The 23,104-nt window shown below is 48.9% G+C and overlaps 1 protein-coding gene across 5 annotated transcripts in view; it reads right to left on the bottom strand.

Annotated features, from left to right (window-relative positions):
- Window positions 1-23,104, bottom strand: part of MCC (MCC regulator of WNT signaling pathway) — a 446,585-nt gene that overhangs the window by 54,696 nt on the left and 368,785 nt on the right. For all 5 annotated transcript variants that reach the window (XM_062189308.1, XM_062189312.1, XM_062189309.1 and 2 more), the window contains 2 exons: window positions 12,825-12,988; window positions 10,432-10,638 (listed from right to left, as the gene is read on the bottom strand). In XM_062189308.1, coding sequence (XP_062045292.1) covers window positions 10,432-10,638; window positions 12,825-12,988 — 371 coding nt within the window. The remainder of the gene's footprint in view (window positions 1-10,431; window positions 10,639-12,824; window positions 12,989-23,104) is intronic.

The raw sequence follows: 23,104 nt of genomic DNA, 5'->3' as shown, positions 1-23,104 counted from the left end.
GGCCTACAGGGAGGAATTAGCGGATGTCAGCCGTGAGCTAGGGGGCTCAACTAGGACTAAACAAGACACCAAGAAGCTTATCCAGCACCCCTGAGTGCTCAGCCGAGCTCTCATTCAAGATGGCAGCTGGAGCAAAGACACCACTTTCTTCAAAGGCCAGAGAGCTCATGGGGACAAAGAGTGAAGAACAAAAAAGGCTTAAACACCTAACAGTGGAAAGGAAGCACTGGGGCACCAGCAGAAGCAAGATTTGGGCACAGTTCTGAAAGGGCCAAGTGGAAGGAAGAATGCTAAGGAGAGAAACAGAATAAAAAATGCCTGATGTATGCAGGGGGAGGTGGCCAATCTACCAGCTACAACACACAGCACAAAGGACGAGGATAAGGCAGGCTGAAAATGGGTTTACAGAACAATCGCAAATGTCTAGCATCTGACAGCCACCATTGAAGTCAGCAGGCACTCCTATTAAAAATGCATAGAAATGCTGCTTAATAAAAGAAATGGGAAAGAAATTCACTGCCAAGGTGAAAAGACAGTAAAGTCTCCAGGTGCAGAAACAAGACTGAAGACAGGGAGGTTAGGAAGGAGAGAGTGGTGTGGCCAGAACAGGGCGGGGACATTATTAACATACACAGGGAGAGGGCCCTGCAGGTCAGCTGGAGCAATTTCCCCTCCCCCAACCAATGCAGCAGAATCCAGGAAGCTCCTGCCCCACCCATCTGTGGAAGGAGAAGGCAGCAGGCTGGCCATGAGGCTGGGCTGTCTGGGAGGGTTCACTGTCAGAAATCAAAACCCATACCCCTGGCTTGTTTGGACGTGAACTCCACATTTATCCTATCCATATACTGTGGGACCTCAAACTTGTACCACACTAAATCTGCTCTGCACACGGCCAGATACGCGTATTTGCAAACCATCCATCACTAGGGAATGGGACGTAGCAGTTTCCAGTGACAGGCGGGACAACAGCAGAGAGAGGAAGCTCAAACAGGAGAACCAGCAATCCAAGCTGGGAATTCACCACCGACAAAGTGCAAATAAAGCAAACATAAACATAAACATAAACAGCAGGTATATTTGGGGTCCTTGGAGGGAGAAAAGGAGCAACTTCTATAGAGTACAACAACTGAGGAAGCAAAGACAGGCATATGTCAGATCCCTGAGGGGCACCTGGGACTCAGGGTGGGTGTGTTGGTCTGCTTTGCCCACTCCAGCCTTGTTGACACTTTCAATGGTGCCTGGCAGACAGTCTCAAGATAACCTGTTGAGCGTGGGCCTACAGTCTGATACCTGGCAAGGCTTTTGTGGCAGGATGATAATGGCTTCCCAGGGATCCACATCCTAACCCCTGAGAGGTGGTGAACATGTCACCGCACATGGCACAGCAGACTTTGAGATGGGTGGACGTGGGAGTCACAGCACCCCTGGTAGAGGAAGGAGCAGGTCAGGACTGAGGCCCTGAGATGCTGGCCGTGAGGACGGGGGAGGGGCAGAGTGAGAGAACACTGGGAAAGGCGAGGGGCCACATTTGCAGTCCTGTAGACACGGGTTCTAGGACGCCTGCATCCCACAGCAGAGTGCTAGGTCCAAGTCCCTGCTCCACTTCCACCCCAGCTCCCTGCTAATGCTACCTGGGTGGCAGCAGGAGTTAGTGCAAGTGCTCAAGCTCCTGCCTCCCACAGGGGAGACCCTGCTCAAGTTCCGGTCTCCTGCTTCCAGCCTGGTTCAGGTCTGCTGCTGCAAACACCTGAGGAGAAAACAAGTTGATAGAAGATCTTAAATAAATAAAACTAAAAATTTTTCCTAAGGATTCATGGTTAGAAAATGAAACCATCTGTGTGAGGGTACTGCTGAGCCATTCTGGAAGGCCACCCTGTAGGACTTGGTCAAGGTGAGAACACGCACACCTTAGGGCTGTGTGATCTCACTCGTGGACACAGGATGCACAGCGACTCCCACAGGACCAAAAGGGACATGCAGGAGGGAACAGGCCCCTGGGTGTGGTTTGTGGCTGGGAAGCTGGAAGCCAGTCAATGAGACGGGCAGTCACCACAGAACACGAGACACACTCGGGAACACCAGGCCAGGTGTTGGCCACGGCCAACCCCACAGGTGTCCAGTCACCGGGGAATATCAGAGGTCAGAGGTGAGCCACAGCTGAGGTAAGGAGCAGTCACCTCAGAACACTAGAAGCCCCAGACGCACAGACACCTTTTGCCAAGGAGAAAAAAGGAACAGAAGCAAACAGTACAAAAACAGTCATGTAGGCTGGCACCGCAGCTCACTAGGCTAATCCTCCGCCTTGCGGCGCCAGCACACAGGGTTCTAGTCCCGGTCAGGGCGCCGGATTCTGTCCCGGTTGCCCCTCTTCCAGGCCAGCTCTCTGCTGTGGCCCGGGAAGGCAGTGGAGGATGGCCCAAGTGCTTGGGCCCTGCACCCCATGGGAGGCCAGGATAAGCACCTGGCTCCTGCCATCGGATTAGTGCGGTGCACTGGCCGCAGCGCGCCAACCGCGGCAGCCACTGGGGGGTGAACCAACGGCAAAGGAAGACCTTTCTGTCTCTCTCTCTCACTGTCCACTCTGCCTGTCAAAAAACAAACAAACAAACAAAAAAACAGTCATGTAAATGAGATACAAGAAAACACCTGGTAGCTTACCAGGACCTGTACAAAATGGCGGAAAGGGAAATAAAAGGAATTAATAAGTTAAAAAAAATAATTAATAAGAACAATGGGTGTGCCCTTAACTGGAGAATACAATTAGCACCTCTCCTTGCCTCCCAGGCCATACAAACAAACAAGAGAAACTAAACTCAAAGGCAAAGGTGAGGGCCAGGTGCCCCAGACACCAGGCAGCATGGTGAGAGGCTGGGCGTCAGGAGCCAGTGCTGGCGCTGTCAGAGACCCACTCTCTCCGACTCGGCGGGAGGCAAGGCTGGGCAAGTGGAGATGCGCCCACCACGCAGGGCCTCCCTCTCCCAGGACAATGGCGGGAACAAGGACAAACGACTCAGTCAGATGGTTCTCCGTGACAGCAGGAATGAAAGGGAGCACCGAGTAGGTCACAAGCACTGCTATGAGCCGTGACGACAGCCTGCTCTGCGGGTGACAGGCTGCAACCCTCAGTGGCAGGCAGGCTGCAGTTACTAACTTCACTGTGGAATGGAGCCATGAGATGAGGGGGTGTCCACACCCAGAAGGGTGAGACTCAGCCCAGAGAAGCTCTCCTAGTGAGCGCGCGGCACTCAGTCCTCGTGCAGGCCTCGGGGAGCCACCTCTCCAAGCCCAGGCATCTCGTGCAGAACGACTTCTTTACTGGGGACTGTAGGATACTTCCTTAGAGTACACAATTAAATGAGAAGTCAGACTCTACTGATTCTATGTATAGAAGATATATATGAGAATACTTCACAAAATTTGTAGGAAACAATTAAAAGGTAAGTTTATGCTGGTGTCCAGAATTTGGGAAATCTGTAGGTTTTTTTCATAATATGCATTTTGGAAGAAACTCATACACACGGATTTCAAAATTTTTTTTGCACCAAAATAAACTTATCCTTTAATTCTATTTTCCACAAACTCTGTGAAATGTTCCCATATTTATTCCTATAAATTTAGTTTACACAGTGTTTTAGGAAAGTGTATATATATATATATATATATTTAAGATTTATTTATTTATTGGAAAGTCAGAGTTATACAGAGAGAGAGAGAGAGGGAGGAAGTCTTCCGTCCAATGGTTCACTCCCCAATAGCTGCAATGGCTGGAGCTGTGCCGATCCGAAGCCAGGAGCCAGGAGCCTCCTCCAGGTCTCCCATGCTGGTACAGGGGTCCAAGGACTTGGGCCATCTTCTACTGCATTCCCAGGCCATAGCAGAGAGCTGATTGGAAGTGGAGCAACCAGGTCTCGAACCAGCGCCCAAATGGGATGCCAGCACTACAGGCAGTGGCTTTACTGGCTATGCCACAGCGGCGGCCCCAGGAAAGTATATTTTTAAGAGCAATTCCCTGTGGGCTGAAACAGAAGAGACAAACCACAAACCAGAAGGAGAAAACCAAACCCCAGAGTGCTTCCATCACTCTGCAGGTGTGCCAGCTGTATAGTCGTCTCCTGCATGCTTGGCCCACTAACATAGCTGGAGCTGATAATCAAAATGGCCGCACCAGGGGAGAGGCCAGCACTCTGCTAGTTTCCTTACTTTTCACCTGCTGGCAAATGATGGGTCAGCCTAGGAGCATCCTGACTGGCCCCCCGGCACAAGGAGGCTGGGGGTGGAGGTGAACACGTCAGTGTCCACAGCATGTGTGTGTATGGCCGCTCACGGGGACTGGGAACTGCTCCCAAACCAGGGAGGAAGAAGCATGCTTCTAGGACTCCCTGCCTTGGTCCCATCAACACCTCAGCCACTGAGAGCAGGTGACTGGCAAGATGGATCTGCCTGGTGATTGCCACGGCACTCGGACAGGAACACCTGGCCATCTCTCAGCACGGTCTTGGAATGCCAGGAAACTGGATCTGTGGAAGCATGAGGAATCCAGTACCTGCCACTCTAACGGACGATACGCAACTGCTGGCATATGTGGGAGCAGGGGAAGGAGGAGGGAAACACGAGCAGTAGAATACAGTAAAGCACTATTCCGAACAATGGACACTGCACCCCATAATATGGACCTAGATTTTGATACAAAGAGTTAACACCAGCAGAGACTCTGGCAACTGTGGAAGTTCCTATGGGCCTCAATTTTTCCATCACTAAAATGGGCATAATAATAGTTTCAATAAGGTAGGATCCTGGTTCCAATTAACTAAAATGCACATAAATCACTGCCCACCACAGTAAGTGCTGGAGGTGGGTTCAGGGTTATTATTGTGATTTAGGCTCCTGTTTGGCCCTTAGACATGTCTATGTTTAGTCTGAGGGGGACCTGTACAGTCTGGAAACGTCTGAGGAATGTCAATACTATCAGTATTATTTACAGAGCCTTGAATATAAGCCCTACCAAGCTTACACTGGTAAGTGGCCCTGTGTAAACGCTTTCCTTCTTGACCAGGTGAGCAGTGAGGTTTTGTGAAGGCCCAGGCAATGCCCCCAGCCTTTGGAGCCCCAGGGCCCCTGTGTGCCTGTGTCTTGCTGGAGCCTGCACTCCCTCTTCTACCTCAGGTGACCCTAGCGAGTGGACAGGGGAGGGTAGGCTCTACACAGCAGGTGCAGTCCCTTTAAACATGGGGCTCTTCACTGCCAGACTGTGCCCCTGGGACAGGACAGGCACTGTGCAGGAGGCAGCAGAAGGGCTGTGGTTCCGCTTCCTTCCACGGTGGAGGGGCAGGTAGAGGAGGCCCAGAGAGGCTCCTGGCCATGGCATTGGGTAACTGCAGGATGCTGCCACCCCGCCCTGAGAGCTTACCAAGGCCATGATGAAGAAGGCTGCTGTGGCCTCACAGCCCACTTGCTGACGCAGAGGCTTGTGGGATAGCTTCCTAGCAATGCTAATGCATTCGTCGTCACCACGAGAGGGAGAAGGGAAAATGCCCATTTCCTGGCATCTGATGCACCACACAAGAAAAAGCCCATGCTGACACAGCTGATCGTTCTACCTAAGCTGGCCCTTTGCCTTCACTCGGACTCTCATTTATCAAAGCCACTAGCCAACAAGTGCCCTAGGAGACAGTGGGGAACCACTGATGACAGATCAGACCTGGTGTTGAGATGAGGTCAAGCACTTGGGAACCAACACCAGGGGATTCAGAACCCTGGGGCAGGACTTGGGCCACGTAAGAGCACGCTTCGGACAGTCTCAGCCGGCAAGTTCTGGACCAAGTGCAGATCTGCATGTCGCACATCCAGCTGAGCAGACCACACTGGACACTCACCTTTGCTGAATCTCTTCCATGCCCAGCTGAGCAGACGGCACAGAACGCCCGCTGCTGGGTCTCTGTGGCATGAGAGTGATCATAGGCAGATGCAGGCAGCCACAGCCACAAGGGGGTGTGACAAGGTTGTGGCTGTGAACAGCTCCTGGCGTAAACGGGTCCAGGCGTGACGTGTGTGAGGGACACACCTCCTTCCTTTCACGCCTCGCCCTTCCTGGCTTCATGTCCCAGGAAGAGGCTACAGAACCAGGAATCTGGTGCTACCTTCTGAGGGGGAGGAGGGGAGAGGAAAGCACAAGGGCTCTGAAGTGCTGCGGAATGCGAATTTTGCTCATCCCTTTCCAGGCTGCAGGTCAAAATGAAATCCATTTAAAAAGGTGGAATTTAGGGTCCTTCTTCAGGCTTTAAACGATTTTAGCTCAATCAGGTGATTTCATTTTTATTATGAGGGTGTACTGGACACAGAGCAGTGGAATCTTTCATAAACAGAACACTGCATTTAGGTATCAAGAGGAACTGGCTGGAAAAGACAGCCGTGTGGATCTCTGTCCCTGGTGGGGACAGGAGCCCCCCAGCTCCTCAACACGATCTTCACAGAGCCAAATTAATGTAAACAGCATGAAAAAAGCATTACACAGACTTTGAGGGGAAGTGGGAAAACCAGAAAGAAACTTCAGATTTGGGTGATTTTTACTTGTTTCATAGAGTAAGAAGACTAGAAGTCGTCCTGAATTTACAGAGAAGCCAGACCTCATGGAGACAGAGGGACAAGTCCACAGACCTGCTCAGAAGACCCAGGGAACGCAGAGGACACAGGAAGCTGTTACCACCACCTGGAGGCCATGAACACGAAGAGCTTCCAGAAGGATCTCTACAGGAGGCTCAGAGGAGACTTCTGTGGCGTCTTTAGGTTCAAGTTTATGATCTAGTGGGACGCAGATTCATGTGCTTGTGGCCACATCAAGTTTGCTTTGCCATAAAACTGGGGAAAACACTGATTGTTTTTTTGAGATGGCAGGTAATTTAAATAACTAATACAAACAATGTAGAGAAGCTGGGCTCTGCCGTCACCTTACAGACCTGTGACATTCAGGGTGCACACCTGTCCCTTCACCAGACACACACCATGGCCACGATCTGCTTGCCTGTCTCCTCAGCACTGTTTACCACAGTAACCACTCTGCCCGGCACAGAAATGACCAATAAATAAAGAACATAGTACTTGCTTTCTACAGTAATTAATTGTGCCTTGCCTAAATTAAGCCTGCTTCTTTAAGTGTGAGGAAATAAGTGGCTATATAACAGAGCACACAGAAATAAATGACTATCTCATTTAATAATGAACCCGGACCAATAATAAAATTTGTCTGACTGTTGTTCCTTAGTCACTGCTCAGTCAAGTAGCCCAATTTGTTCACGGACTACATTAAAGATCTAATTGAATTAAATCGTGACCAAGGCTCAGAAGACCTACGGAGAGCACTCTGTCTAATTATAGGCAGGGACAAGCACAAATTCTATTGATCTGGTCAGTTAAAATTCTATAGTGAATGTGGGCAAAGAAAAAATAAATGCGGCCTCCACTGCGTTTAAGGCAACTTGGATGAACTATGCATTCAGAGCCGCTGTCAAGATAGCAAGCCAGCCATGCTGCATGGCACACAGGGATGAGCTCGGCACTGCACTGAGCTGCTCTGCAGAACTACACATGAGTGACAGCGGACAATGACAACCACAGAGAGGTTCCTTCTCGGGGAAATGAAACACACTGGATGTGGGGCAGGTAGCTGGTGCCGCACTGAAGACGCCATTTGGAACCCTGGCACCCCACATGGCATCTCATACTGCATCCCATTTCAGAGGGCCTGCATTTGACTCCTGGCTCACCTCTTGACTCCAGCTTCCTACTAATGTGCACCCTGGGAGGTAGCAGGGGATGGGTCCCTATCACCTACATGGGAGATCTGGATGGAGTTCCAGGATCCTAGCTGTAGCTTGGCCCAGCCCCAGCAGTTGTGGGCATTTGGGGAGTGAACCAGCAAATAGAAGATCAACCAATCTGTGCGTGACGGTCTCTCTGCCTTTCCAACAAAACAGAGGAGGGAAATACACTGAGGAGATGGTGGTGGGCATGTCTTTTAGCACTGCAAGTCTAATAAACTGGCGTTCAGTTATCTCAAAAATTCTTTTGAAACCCACAACTGTCTAAAAATAAATAACTTATTAATGGGCATGCATACAAATTTCCAAGGACAATTCCAGTTAAGAAAGAAATACAAGTTCCTCAATATTCTATTATTTGGAAGTAATTGAAACACAAATATAAACCATTCAAGAGGTAACTCTGGATTTTATCCCAAACAACTTCTACTTATTTTTGGAGCATTTACTATGTGTCAGGCATTGTCTAACTATGCTATGCATATTACTCCTGCCTTGGGGACTGCATTATCTCTACTTTATAGCAGAGCACAGTGAGGCACAGAGGAGTCACGGTGACCTGGCAGGTCAGGCGCAAGCCCAGGCACACACTGTAGCTCCACCACACCATGCTGCTGTTAGCAGTGATGCCCAGAGCTGGAGAAAACATGGAAGTAAGGCAGCGGGAGGGCAGTTTTTTATTTTGTGCTAGTCACAATCAAAGGGCTGACTTGTGCTTTAGTAACTCAAGTCAGAGGAGGAAATTTATTCTAAGTCACATATGTAATTATCTCAAAAGCCAACACCTCCTTCACGACACATGCACCATCAGAGAGCACACACCTAATTAGCGCATTACTCATAACAATCAGGGAGGGTAGCCCAGGAAATTACAGGTGGCGTGGGCCTTGGTGCTAAGTCAATTTCATCAGGTTGCCCAGATAAAGCCTTTGCTGACTGGCAGCATCTGCACCTGCTGAGGCGAATGTGGGGCACGGCAACTGATACAGCTGGGTTCTGAAAATGTGCTTCTGTGTGAGAGATCAAAACCCAACAACGTTTAGATATGAGAGGTGGGAGTGCTGGCCTCTTAATTATGATATTAGCCATAAATGAAGGAGAGAGTTGATGGCATTCAAAAACAGTAATTTCTTCCATGTTTAAACATAATGGTGACTAACAATAACTTGCACAGGGATTAAAAACAATCATTTACACATGCTGACTTTACTGATGAAGTTGTTTCCAAGGTATTCTCTAGAGGTAGGGAGAAAGAGCAATGCTGAAGGATTCGGAGAACTACTAAATAGGTTTTTCTCTAATTCAACTTGATCTGTGTGCAAAATTATCAATCGGAGCATGAGAAAGCAAGCTTCTATATGGCTAAGATGGAGAAGGAGAGCACACAGGCCTAGTGAATCAAAGCGAAGTCCCTGACTGCAGAACTCATTGCTTCACCCTTCAATCACACACATGGAATTCAGAGCCAAACGGAGGGGCTCCTGGAGAAAAGAACTCCACCTAGGAAAACTGAGTGCTGTAACAATTCTGCCAAGTGTTTCACCTCCTCCAGTAACGGATGCTATGCCCTCCAGAGAGTACTCCTCAACCAGTGCTGACTCCAGGGTGAATACCTGGGCATAGGTGCACACACATGATGGCCCTTCAGAAAGCTCATGCAATAACGGGATTAAGAGAACTCTGGGAGAGGGCATTCAGCCTAGCAGTTAGGATGTCTGCTCTCACACTGGAATGCCTGGGTTTGATTCCTGGCTGTGGCTCCTGAAGCCAGTTTCCTGCCAGTGCAGACTGTGGAGGGCAGCAGTGACGGCTCAAGTAACTGAGTTCCTGCCACCCACGTGGGAGATCTGCATTGCATTTCCAACCTCAGCCGTGGTTAGGGGTTGTTGCAGGCATTTGGGGAGTGATCCAGTGGATCCCTAACCCTTTGTTTCTCAAAACAATTCTAAAAAAAAAAAAAAAAAAACTTTTAAAAATCCATGAAAAGTTTTTTCATAATATGCACTTTACAACTTTCTGAAGATCTATCATATGCATGGATTTCAAAATTTTTCACTAAAATACACTTATCCTTTAACTCCATTTCCTGCATACATTTTGAAGTCTATACACACCTACAAGCATGCTTACATCCACACATATTAATATGTACATACAGAGGCACACACACACACACGATTATTTTAACTTCAGTAATTTTGCATTGGGAAAACTGATATTTCACCTCAGATTCGGTGTAGATAAGTGAGAGCACTTACCTCTAATATTAATACATACTTCACAGAAAAAACTGAGAGGGGAAATCTATATATGCATTTTCAAGTTACAAGAATGTTATTAATCAATTTTAAAGGAATCCTTCAGCTGAGTGTGGGCACACACAGCCTGGGTAGAAGCCAGAGAACCACTGCCTTCACGGAATTTCACCATCCACTTAACGATTTCAGAGAAAAAAAGTTTTTTTAAGTCTTACCTCTATAAATTAGTGGTTTCAAGAGTGACTTCATAGCAAGATAGGGGAGGTGCCTGCCAGCACTACAAATGCCACTCCATCCTGGGACTGCCCTGGCTGTGTGTGCCAGTTGGGAGAGGCCTGGCACAGGGACGTGGTGCTCACCCTCCTCCGGAGCCGGTCCCGCTCCTCCCGGACGGCATTCATGGTGGCCTTGGTCCGGTTCAGCTCCTCCTCCTTGCTGCACAGCATGGCAGTGAGGCTCTCATTCTCTTCCCTCAACCCAGCCAGCTCCTTCTCCCATCGACACCGCTCCTCGGCCAGGTTGGGATACAGCTCCCGGCCGAGCACCCCCTCAATCTCCTCGACAGTCTGCAAAACATGGAAACAAAGAGGAGCCGAGTGGGTTACCTTGGAGATGGGGGACCTCAAGAAAAGGAGCAGTGTGGAGCAAGTGCCCACAGGAGAGTGGGTTCTAGAGCCACTTTCCTGCCAACAGCCATGAAAAGTGACACCCCCAAAATCATCCTCTCTCCAACTTCTGTCATGCGCCGGGGTCACGGTCTGTTAGCCAGCGGTCCTCAGAGTTAGAAAAGCACAGTGAGTCCCTCTTCCTGGGGCGTGAGCCTGTGTGATGCTGACCACCATGTTCCTACAAGTAAGGGTCCCCTCTGTCATCTGGACCCCAGGGTAGTAAAGATACACAGCCAGGCAGCAGGCCAATCACTGCTCCCGAGGACACAAGACAAAACAAGGCTGCAAAGTGCAGGCGAATCTACGAGGTTTTCTCAATGACAGGCCTCCCATTTGCCAGCTCAGCAGTACCTCAGGTCACGGTGCCACCTCCAGCTTTCACTGTCACATCAGAATTCAGAGGGTGTGAATGAGGTTCAGTCCAAAGATGTGAAAGACAGAAATAAACCTCCGTGACACAGAAAAGAGCAAGTTCATTGTGCAGGTTTCCAAGACAGCAGGGACTTAGTAAGACAGCTACGCACTAAAAAAGGCAATCTGCACTTGGAGAGTTCTTAAAATGTCCTTTAAAATACACTAGTAATGGAGAAGAAACATGCACAGAGTTAAAAAAAAAAAACTCATTCTGCTTGCTCTCAGAGACTCTTCATTCACATAAGTCCTTGGAAGAGTCACTGATTTTGAAACAGGAGGGAGCATTACTATGTGTGATAGGTAGAGAGGAGGGGTGGTGAGAAACAGAAGGTCCCCGACGCTACCAACACAAGGGCACAGCACTCTCTGATGGTCATATTAGGTTTCTGATGAAGACAATCACCCAGGGGCCAGCACTGTGGCACAGTGAGGTGAGCCTCCGCCTGCAACACCAACATCCCATGTAGGCACCAGTTCAAATCCCGGCTGCTCACTTTCGATCCAGCTCCACTGTGCCTCGAGGGGCAGTGGAAGATGGCCCAAGTGCTTGTGCCCCTGCACCTACATGGAAGACGCACATACAGCTCCTGGCTCCTGGTTTCAGCCCGGCTCAGAACTGGCTGTTGCGGCCATTTGGGGAGTAAACCAGGAGATTGAAGATCTCACTCTCTGTCCCTCCCTCGCTTTGTAACTCTGCCTTTCAAATAAAATAAACAAATCTTTTAAAAAAGAGACAGTCACCTAAACCTTGCTGCCACTCTGCCCACACTGAGCTCTGTCCCTCCTTTCAGATCCCCTCCCAGGCCCTGCTTCATCCTTTGTGGCTGCCAGAGGTCCTTGGCCTCCTCTCTCTCTCTCAGGGCTGAGGCTGGGGCCATACCCAAGCCGACACCATAATCTAATATGGGGCCTGGGAGACTCCAGACAAGGAAACACAGGAGACTGCTTCTCTGCACCCTAAACCACATCAACTACATATTTGCATTTGATCTGAGTAAACAGAAAACCAGCTGTATTATAAACACCCATCACGGTTCACCAGGAGACAAGACAGATCTTCTGTGAAATCCAGGATTCCTGTGGACAGACACTCAATCTAGATATTCCTGCTGCACAGTGACTATGGGGAAAGATGCCAGAGGCCCTGCGCTAACAGAACATGGCTTCCCATAGTAGTGATGAGTTTGGGCAGATGCAGAAAATCCCTCAGCTGGTCCTTCTTACGCAGTCAGATAAATGCTCAGACAAGGTACGGCCTAGGCCCAGCCCCAGAATACTGGGACGATGACTCAGTCGGGCCCTGACCTGCCCCCTTGTTAGCACTGGGAATCGGTGACTCCTTAAGGCTTCACAATAAAGCTTCCAACCACAGCTTGCAACCTCAGAGTGCTGTACGATGAACCACACTAAAACGATGCGGTACACTTGTAGTCTAACAGTTTTCAAGCAAACTGTCCTTCCTGTTGCAAAGCCTCGGATCTTGACTACTGATAGGACGATTTTTTCTAAAGCAATTCAGCCCAACAAGAATTTAAAGGGCTCCTTCCTGCTCCCACCTGGTGGCCCAACGGCTTTCACAGAAACAGCCCGAATCACAGGAGGAGGGATGGTCGTTTCCCTTTATGATCGCGAAGGCCAGGGTGAGGTGAGCAGGGTGAGCAGGGGTCTACCTTAATAGCCAGGTCGCAGTGTTCGCTGGCCGTGGTCAGCTGCTCGATGTGCCTGTCCACCTCGGCCACCGACAGGCTGCAGCTGCTCTTCTTCCTGCCGCACACCACGTTCTCCAGCCCCGTCAGCACTCTCTGCAGCTCTGAGTTCAGGTCACTGCAATTGTCTGCAAGCGAATGAGGACACAACGTGAGAGGCAGGCACGAGGGAAACGCACGCCATGGATCTGCCTACCAGGAGGGACCCTGCAGTAACCGGAACGCCAGGGCGCTTCACTCGGACTTCAGCACCACCCGCCCAGACTTCACAGGCTGCTGGCCCTGTCCCCGAGGCTTGTGGCAGATCTGAAGTGCATTATGAAGGGGCTTCAGACCACGGTCATTTCCCAGACAGCAGCACCACCCTGAATTCTCTGGTTTCTCATCCAAAAGCAGCCACAATGGGGTGGTACCGTAGCACAGCAGGTAAAGCCACCGCCTGCAGTGCCAGCATTTCATAAGGGTGCCGGTTGGAGTCCCGGTTGCTCTACTTCCCATCCCGTTCTCTGCTGTGGCCTGGGAAAGCAGTAGAAGATGGTCCAAGTGCTTAGGCCCCTGCACCTGTGTGGGAGACTGGGAAGAAGCTCCTGCCTCCTGGCTTCGGATCAGCTCAGCTCCTGCTGTTGTGGCCATGTGGGGAGTGAACCAGTGGATGGAAGACCTCTCTCTCTCTCTCTCTCTCTCTCTTCCCCCTCTCTCCTCTATCTGCCACTGCCTCTCTGTAACTGTGCCCTTCAAATAAATAAATAAATCTTAAAAGAAGAAAAAAAGCAGCCACATCTTGAGTTTTCTTCAGTAAAAACAAAGAAGTGTCCCAGAAGGGCTGACGGCATATCAGAAGCCTTCTGGTCAACTTTCCTCCTCCGCCATTCAGACAAGCAGTGACTCAGAGAGTTCAGTTAAGAGTCCCTTAACTATAAACCTAACAAACAGCCGCGGAAGAAGCAGATATTTATAATATGATAGGCATTTTAAAAAGCAGAAGTGGTGTGAGAAACAGCTCTTGCCCTTAGACAAGCTTTAAAAATCTGGACTCTCCCCAGCCCCCTATTAGCAATTTATGTTCTCCTAGCATGAAATGGTAACAAGCGGTTCAATAAATTTTGTATTGTTCTCCAGATAAATGTCTTGGAATCAATTCTAATAATTTGATCTTGAATTAAAAATTTGATTTATCTTTAATTACTAGATATCCAAGGTCTCGTCAAGGAAGGAAAATTAATTAGAATTGTAACATGAGCCAGAGATAGTCCTTGGAAGACAACTCTCTTGGGGAAAAAATTCTTTTAAAGTCAAATACAAGTTTCTTAACCTGCCAACTTGAATTCTGTGTTTCCCATGCCATTTACCTACTGTCTCACTCACGACAGGAGCTGAAGGCATGCAGTCTCTCAAAGACATCTGTCCCCTACATCCAGTCTGGTTCCTGTACAAATGCTCATTTTCCTTCTCATCACATGCACTGAAATGGCCAATTCCTTTTCCATGCTCACTGTTGGAAGACTTCTGAAAAACTCCTGCACTACAGGAATAGGATTCCTCAGAATATTTTAGCCCCATTTGGCTGCCTTTAAGTTCCCTAAATCTAGAGAGAAGACTGTCATTCCAGGCAATGCACACAATTATAAATCCACCTATCGCCTGCTCCTCTAGGATCTCTTCCATCTCTCGGGATGGCAGCCTGCCTCCCATTTGCTCAGATGAACTTGAGGGTATCCTGATGTTCTTCTGCCCCACATTGTAAATCCCATCCATCTCGTGACCACAACCACCAAAACTGACCTCTTCTTACCATCTCCACAGATACCACCATGGTCCCAGCCATCATCCTTCCTCACCTGCACCCTGTCAGCAGCTTTCTGTTTTACTCCCCAGGCCACAGCCACAGTGAGCCTCTATAAGACTGGAGTGTGACCATGTGACTTTCCTAGTCCAAATCATCTAGTGGCTTCCCATCATCATTCAACCAAGTCCAAACTCCTTACCAGAGTCTGCAAAACTGCATGGCTGATGTTCAGCCTAGGCTGCACCACAGAATTCCCTGGGGAGCTCTCTATAGAAACCAAGATACAGACCACACCCTGGGCCAATTAAACCACAGTCTTTCGGGGGTGGGGTTTGCACATGGAAAATTTCCTTAAGTTCCTCAGGAAACTCTAACCATGCAGGCAGTGAGAAGCTCTGATCTGGCCCTGCCTCATCTGTCTGTCTTCCTGAGCTCACTAGGCTCATTTCATACCTCTGGGCTCCGCTCTATGCCTGGAACATGCTAAAAACACCCGCCTTTTCCTTGCTGTTTCCTGTGTCTACGATAGATTTCCACCCGAATTTCCACTCTATCACTCAGCTTTCTCAGCTCAAAGGCCACCTCTTCACCAGGCTCTTCCCTCTTCAAAGCATGGGGTTCCGCCTCCTCCCCTGCCCAGCTCTGAGCCCATTATCCAATTTTCTTATGGCAATTATCCCTATCTGATCTGACTTCTGTGTTCATCTCTCTCCTGCTAACACATGAGCTCCATGAAAAAAGGGATCCTGGTCTTCCTCACCCCTGTAACTCTAACACAGAACAGTGCATGTGATCAAAAGTTGTGAAATGAGCAAACAAACTTACATCACAAACATATAAGAAACAGTGAGACTAGAAACGCAGATGTGGTCAACAGCATCGTGGTTCACACAACCAACGCTTTCGGCCGGCGCTGCGGCTCACTTGGCTAGTCCTCCGCCTGCGGTGCTGGCACCCGGGTTCTAGTGCCGGTTGGGGCGCCAGATTCTGTTCCGCTCGCTCCTCTTCCAGTCCAGCTCTCTGCAGCGGCCCGGGAGTGCAGTGGAGGATGGCCCAAGTGTTTGGGCCCTGCACCAGCATGGGAGACCAGGGGGATGCACCTGGCTCCTGGCTTCAGATTGGCGCAGTGCGCCGGCCATAGCGGCCATTTGGGGAGTGAACCAACGGAAGGAAGACCTTTCTCTCGGTCTTTCTCTCTCTCTCTCTCTCTCTCTCACTAACTCTGCCTGTCAAAAAAATAAATTAAAAGAAAATCAACGCTTTCTTCCTCATGATGTCATGGTGGATCCTACTCCGCACAGGACGGGCGGCAGGGAAGACTCGCGGCTGCAGAGGCCTCCAGAGGAGGGCAGGTGCAGCCATCCCTGAAGGCCACAGCGCCCTGGTGAGAAGCCAGGATAAGGGACCAGTGTTCCAGATGGTACTTCACTGACGAGGCATTCATCATGCCTTAGGAGCCTGAAATACCAGCGAGCTTCCTTTGGTATAATCAGCACGCTTGATGGTTTGGAAAGGGCTCCGTGCCCCTCATCACATTCCAACCCACTAGTTAGGCAGGCCAGCCTCACTCCACAGGAGACACCTTCGATTAACTCACCAACTGCCGCGTGGTGCGTGGGCAGCAGAGCTGCAGCTACAGTGCTGGCCCTTCCACAGCCAGGGCCACCTGTGCTACACAACTCCACCCCAGTATAAGGACCTTCGGGCATTAAGCACAAGTCAGATCACTCAAGTGCAAATGAAACTCACTGACAGCCATTACTTCCAAAAGGAGCCAAACAGGAATAGAAATCACAGTTAAGTGAGGAACAATGGCTCTGAAAAGATAAGCATGTAAATTTTAATTTCTAGAACAACCAGTAAAAGAATTACACTAAAAAGTTAAAAGTCAACAGATAAATTAAAATAGAATTTTAAAAAATTTAGCTAATCTAAAAGAAGGAAAAATGAAGGAATAGAAGAAAAAGATATAAGGAGGGACAAAAGGAAATCACATAGTAAACTGGAAGGTCTACAGTCAATCATACCTATAATAACATTAAGTATTAATGCGTTAAATATTCCAAAAAAGAGGTTGTCAGACAGGATTTTAAAGGATCCATACAATGATTAGGACAGTTATTAAAAAAATAGAAAGATAATAGAAGTACTGGAGAGCGGCCGGCGCCGTGGCTTAACAGGCTAATCCTCCGCCTTGCGGCGCCGGCACACCAGGTTCTAGTCCCGGTTGGGGCGCCGGATTCTATCCCGGTTGCCCCTCTTTCGGGCCAGCTCTCTGCTGCGGCCCGGGAAGGCAGTGGAGGATGGTCCAAGTCCTTGGGCCCTGCACCCGCATGGGAGACCGGGAGAAGCGCCTGGCTCCTGGCTTCGGATCAGCATGATGCGCCGGCCTCAGCGGCCATTGGAGGGTGAACCAACGGCAAAAAGGAAGACCTTTCTCTCTGTCTCTCTCTCTATCCACTCTGCCTGTCAAAACAACAACAACAACAACAACAACAACAAAAAAGAAGTACTGGAGAGCATTGCGCTCTCCAGCAGAGAAACCCACACCCTCGTGCTTTGCTGGTGGGAATGTCAAACAGTACAGTCATCAGGACAAACAGTAGTTCCTGAAAAAGTGAGGCACAGGGTTGCCACAAGATCCAGTAATTCTTCTCCTAGGTATGCACCGAAAAACTGAGCAGGGACTCAACAGGCACCTGCCCATCAATGATCACAGTAGCATTATTTATAATGTTCATGGCAGCATTACAACAGTCAACTGGTAGATGCAACCAAGCATTCATTGATGATGGATGACAAGATATGGCAAATACATATAATGGAATATTATTCCCATTCAGCCTTAAAAAAGGAATGAAATTCAGACACATGCTACAATGTGGAGGAACCCTGAGGACATGATGCTAAATGAGATAAGCCAGACACAAAGGACAAATACTACCTGATTCTACTTACACAAGGTATCTACAGTAGGCAAGAACATAGAAACAAAATATAGGCACAGAAGTTACAGGGTGGGGGGAGAACAGGGAGCTATTGTTCAAGGGGTACAGAGTTTGTGTTGAGGATAATAGAGGTTTTGGAAACAGTGGTGATGGTCAAATAACTCAGTGAGTAGATTTAATGGCACTGAACTGCACATTTAAAGTAATTAACATGGTAAATTTTATATTTTACCACAATAAAAAAAAAACACATATCACTGAGTACAACAGTAAGATAAATGCCAACAGGTGTATATGAAATAGAACAAAGTAGAGGCCAGCATTGTGGCACAGCAGATTGGGCCACATCTGCAATACCGTCATCTGATATGGGTGTTGATTCAGACAGCTCCCTGTTAGTGTGCCTGGGCCTCTGCCACCCATGCGGGAGACCTAGATGAAGCTTTTTGCTCTTGGCTTCAGCCTGCCCCAGCCTTGGCCATTGTGGCCACTTGGGGAGTGAACCTGTGGGTGGAAGACCTCTTTCTCTCTCTGTGACTCTGCATTTCACAGAAATGGATACAAATAAATAAGTAAATCTTAAAAAAAAAAAAAGGGGGTGGTGGTGGTGGTGCTGTGGCGTAGCAGGTAAAGCCACTGCCTACAGTGCCGGCATCCCATATGGGAGCCCATTAAAGTCCCAGCTGCTCCACTTCCCATCTATTTTTCTGCTATGGCCTGGGAAGGCAATGGAAGATGGCTCAGGTCCTTGTGCCTCTGCACCCATGTGGGAGACCAGGAGGAAGCTCCTGGATCCTGGCTTCAGATCACCACAGCTCCAGCTGTTGTGGCCATGTGGGGAGTGAACCAGAGGATGGAAAACCTCCCTCTTGCTCTCTTTCTCTCTGCCTGTCTATAACTCTGCCTTTCAAATAAATATATAAATCTTAAAAAAAAAAAAAAAAAGAAACGGATAAATCTTTCTTTTTGAATAACAATACAGAGAACATAGTAGCTGTTAAGAATGTTGGTTTATTCAGAAAAACTTAATTTTTATTTTTAAATTTAGTTATTTATTTAGTTGATTGACAGAGAGAACACACCAGTCCCTAAATGTTGGCAATGGCTGCGGCTGAGCCAGGCGCACAGTCAGACCTCACATGTGAGTGGCAGGAACCGAAATCCTGAGCTGCCTCCCGGGTCAGCATCAGTGGGAAGCTGGAGCCAGGAGTCAGGGCTGGAAACCGAACTCTGATGTGAGACGTGGGTGTCTTAACCAATAGGCTATATTTCTGTTCCTATAGTCTCATTTTTTAAAAACACCTGTGGGTAGAAGAGCAAGAAAAGGAAGGAATCTGAGGAACTAGTGGACCTAAGTGACTCTTTGGAAACTCTGTGGGCTCCTCGTTGAGGAGCTGCAGCGAAGCGCAACGCGGAGGCAGACCCACCTGTCTCACCCCAGGCGAGGCTGCCTGTGCCTCTGAGGTCCTCTCTTCCAGAACAGCCCATGTCCCCTCCAAAGGAGAATCGGGCGGCTGTCCACAAGCGCACGGAAGGGGCAAACACAGAGACTGGGGCCAGGGAAAGGCTGCAGAAGCAATGGTGGCCAACAGCTGCGGGGGTATTAGGCCTGCGCTTCCTGGCAGCCAGAGCAAACACCCATCATCTCCTATCATTTCACAGGCAGTAGCGTCGGGAGAGTGTTTTTGGTAACGGAAGCTAAATGAATTTATGGACGTGGGACGTTCCATGTGACACGAAGCACTGTGACTGCTACTGTCCTCAGCCAGTTTCACACACATGCAGACCTCATGCAGTTCTCTTCTACTAACCCTCAGCTACAATTACAACTGTACATTACTAAGCACAGGGTGGAGGGGCTTCTGGGGAGGGCTATTCCGAGTTCTTGGCATTTGGTGTTTACTGTAAAGATGAAATGGGACACAGGAAAATAAATGGAGTGAGCCTCTCTTTGATCAAAGGATGCAAACCAGCCACCTGCAGCCAAATGTGCATTTGTACATCTGTCAGTCTGTCAGCTGTGTCTCACATGGTCCTCTTAATCGTTAATTTTAAACAATATTTTATTTGAGAGAAAGAAAAAGAAAAGAAAAAAAGAAAGAAAAAGAGAGAGAAAAGAAGGAAAAGAAAGAAAAAGAAAGAAAAGGAAGAGGAAAAAAGAAAAAAGAAAAGAAAAAAGAAAAGAAAAAAGAAAGAAAAGAAAAGAAGGATCTTAAATCTACTGGTTCACTCCCCAAATGGCCCCAATAGCGAGGGCTGGCCCAGAACCGAGGGAGGAGCCTGGAACTCCATCTGGGTCTCCCACATGGGTGGCAGGGGCCCAAGCACTTGGTCTAACTTCTACTGCTTTCCCAGGCATGTTAGACCAGAAGTGGAGCAGCCGGGACATGAACTGGCACACATGGGATGTCAGCGTCTAGGCAGTAGCTGAACCTGCTGAGCCATGACACTAATTTTATTTTTTTAACACAGTTTTTGAACTGTCAACATTTTCAAGTTACAGGAAGGCCTGGCAACAGGGACCGTGCACCACAGCAGTCTGTGAGTGGTCAGCAGCTGCCCCTGGATTTTTTGTGTCCACAGCCCTCCTTAGCTCAGCTTATTCCCCACAGGGGTGCTAGCTGTCACCTTTGGGTTGTGTGGCTCCCCTGCCTTTTGCAATCTTTTCTAAAGGTAACTTTTTTTTTTTTTTTTTGACAGGCAGAGTGGACAGTGAGAGAGAGAGACAGAGAGAAAGGTCTTCCTTTTGCCGTTGGTTCACCCTCCAATGGCCGCCGCGGTAGGCGCGCTGCGGCCAGCGCACCGTGCTGATCCGATGGCAGGAGCCAGGTGCTTCTCCTGGTCTCCCATGGGGTGCAGGGCCCAAGGACTTGGGCCATCCTCCACTGCACTCCCTGGCCACAGCAGAGAGCTGGCCTGGAAGAGGGGCAACCGGGACAGGATCGGTGCCCCGACCGGGACTAGAACCTGGTGTGCTGGCGCCGCAAGGTGGAGGATTAGCCTATTGAGCCGTGGCGCCGGCCTAAAGGTAACTTTTAGTAGGAGCCGGAAAACAGTCAGCTCAGTTTTTGTTTTTTTGTTGTTGTTTGTTTTTTGTTTTCTAATGGGAACAAACAGCCTTATGTTTTGGGGGCTTTTTTAAAAAATATTTTTTAATTAATTAATTTACTTTATTATTTCTTTTATTTTTATTTATTATTTCTTTTTCTTTTATTTATTATTTCTTTGAGAGGTAGAGTTATAGACACCGAGAGAGAGGTCTTCCATTCGCTGGTGCACTCCTCAAATGGCTGCAATGGCCGGAGCTTGGCTCATCTGAAGCCAGGAGCCAGGAGTTTGTTCTGGGTTTCCCACATGGGTACAGGGGCCCAAGCATTTGGGTCACTTTCTGTTGCTTTCCCAGGCCATAGCAGAGAGCTGGATCAGAACCGATGCCCATATGGGATGCCAGCACTGTAGGCAGAGGCTTAGCTACAGTGCCAGACCCCAGGCCGTAAGTTCTTACACTGTTTGAGGGAAGACCCGTGTACTCGGGGAACTGTTATGGAGGCAGGAGGACACTCATGGCTGTGAAACTGAAGATGCCTCCCCAGCACTCCTGCTCAGTTAACCACGTCGGTGGGCAACGCTGGTTTTCTTCTTTCTCCCTTGGGATGAAACTACACCCTTGCCGAGAGGTGACACTGTAAGGATACCAAAATTGGCTCGTCTGAACCAGGTGTTAAAGCTTACTTTTTTTTTTTTTTAATTTCCTGGAAGAAACCTACTCCAAATAAACACCTGGCTCAAGGACTAGATGTCAAAAACACACCTCTGGGTTTGCCTCACTCTGCGCAGCCTAGTCTTTTCCGGAATGCATCTGTTCCAACACATGCTCCCAGCCTTGAAAAGCACGTGCCCTTGGAGCCTGGTGCTGACATCACAGCCAGTGGTCGGCTGTCTGAGTACTACCAAAGCCCCTCACTCTCTTCTTCCTGCAGGCATTTTTATATGCTGCGTGGAAATCCCACTTCCCAGAAAACCTCTCCTGACTACAGGTCTCTTACTGAGTTCCTTTTTCGAGGCATCACGATCCCAATGAACACCTATTGGCTGACACACAGATCTTCCCGTGTCTTGCCATGAGAGGAACTGCTTCATTTCAGTGATCTAGTCCCAAACTTGCAACCCTGGACACCAAGTAGACTCTCAGTAAACAGTGGATGAGTTCAAAGTGTAAACAAGACTAAATTTCTTTACAAAGTATCAAGTTTTTATTAGCACACCTGTTAATCAAGTATCATCAAATTCAAGACAAAGCCAACTGACTTAACCCACTCTGCTAAAGAAGCCGGAACGCATCGCTCCTCGGCCTTTTGAGATCAAGTGAAGACCCTCAAGAAAGCAAGCTTCAGCTGAAGCCACGTATCACCCACAGCGAGGTCCAGCCAGGCTGAGAAAGGCGGCGACCTCGGGCTTCCTGCAGTGTGGGTTGCCGCAGGAGAGGCCATCAGCCACAGCCAGGCCCCCTTCCGAGGGCTGGATCGGCCCACACAGTACCTGGGAGAGCAACTCACAGGGGAGGGTGGGGCTATGCCAGCAGCATTGCCATGGACTCCTGAGAAGGGCAGAAGCTGTGTTCTAGGGACGGAGGAGTGCGGACCCTGCTGCAGCTCTGGGGCAGAGGCCAGGAGGGCTGCTCCTGCTCTCTGCAGTCCTCGGCACACTGCATGCAGCAAGGCCCCAACTCCACTGGACAAGTAATAAACGCAGCAAAGCAACACAGAAAACAACAGAACAGGCCGCTGCCCGCTGTGCGTGCCAAGGAGAAAAGCAAAGGGTCTCAGAGGAAAGGAGAGAGACATCAGAGTCTACCCTCCCCCCACCCCAAGTCCCACACCGCTGAGTCTACCGCAGATGAGAAGATTTGTAAGAGTGAGCCTGGCATTAGGAACCTCCTGCTGACAATGGAAGGAGGACACGTCCTCACTCATGTAGGTTCTTGCAAGAAAAAAATGCTAAGCTCAAAGAAAACAATTAGAACATTCAGACTGAGGGGTTTCTGTGACACAGCTACCCCCCACCCCCTGCAAAACTCCCGAGTCCTGAAAGACAAAGTGAGGAGGGGCGCCTGTTCGAGATCACAGGAGAGTGAAGAGACCCGCCCACTGAGCACGATGCGTGAACCTTGACTGCATCCTGGATTAAAGAAAACAGACAAAAGACATCAATGAGACAACTGAGCCAATCTGAAGACGCACTGTGTATCAGTCAGTGATCCACCAGTGTACAAATTCTTGTGTGTGGTAAGAACTACGGTAGCACAGGGGAAGGGCCCTGTTCCTAAGAGGTTTAGGGGTAAAGCATCACAATGTCTGAAACTTTCCAGTGGCTCAGGAAAAAAAATTATACACAAACACAAATGGGAGAGAGAGCAGAGGGGATAACAAAGGGGATGGAAATGTTTGTTCATCTAGCAGACCAATGGTTTATATGGAGGAGTATTTCATCCTTTAAGTCTGAAGTTTTTC

This window comes from Lepus europaeus, chromosome 4 (assembly GCF_033115175.1).
Source record: "Lepus europaeus isolate LE1 chromosome 4, mLepTim1.pri, whole genome shotgun sequence".
Lineage (NCBI taxonomy): Eukaryota > Metazoa > Chordata > Mammalia > Lagomorpha > Leporidae > Lepus > Lepus europaeus.
Note: the sequence above shows the minus strand (reverse complement) of the source record. Positions and strands in the feature narration are given on the sequence as shown.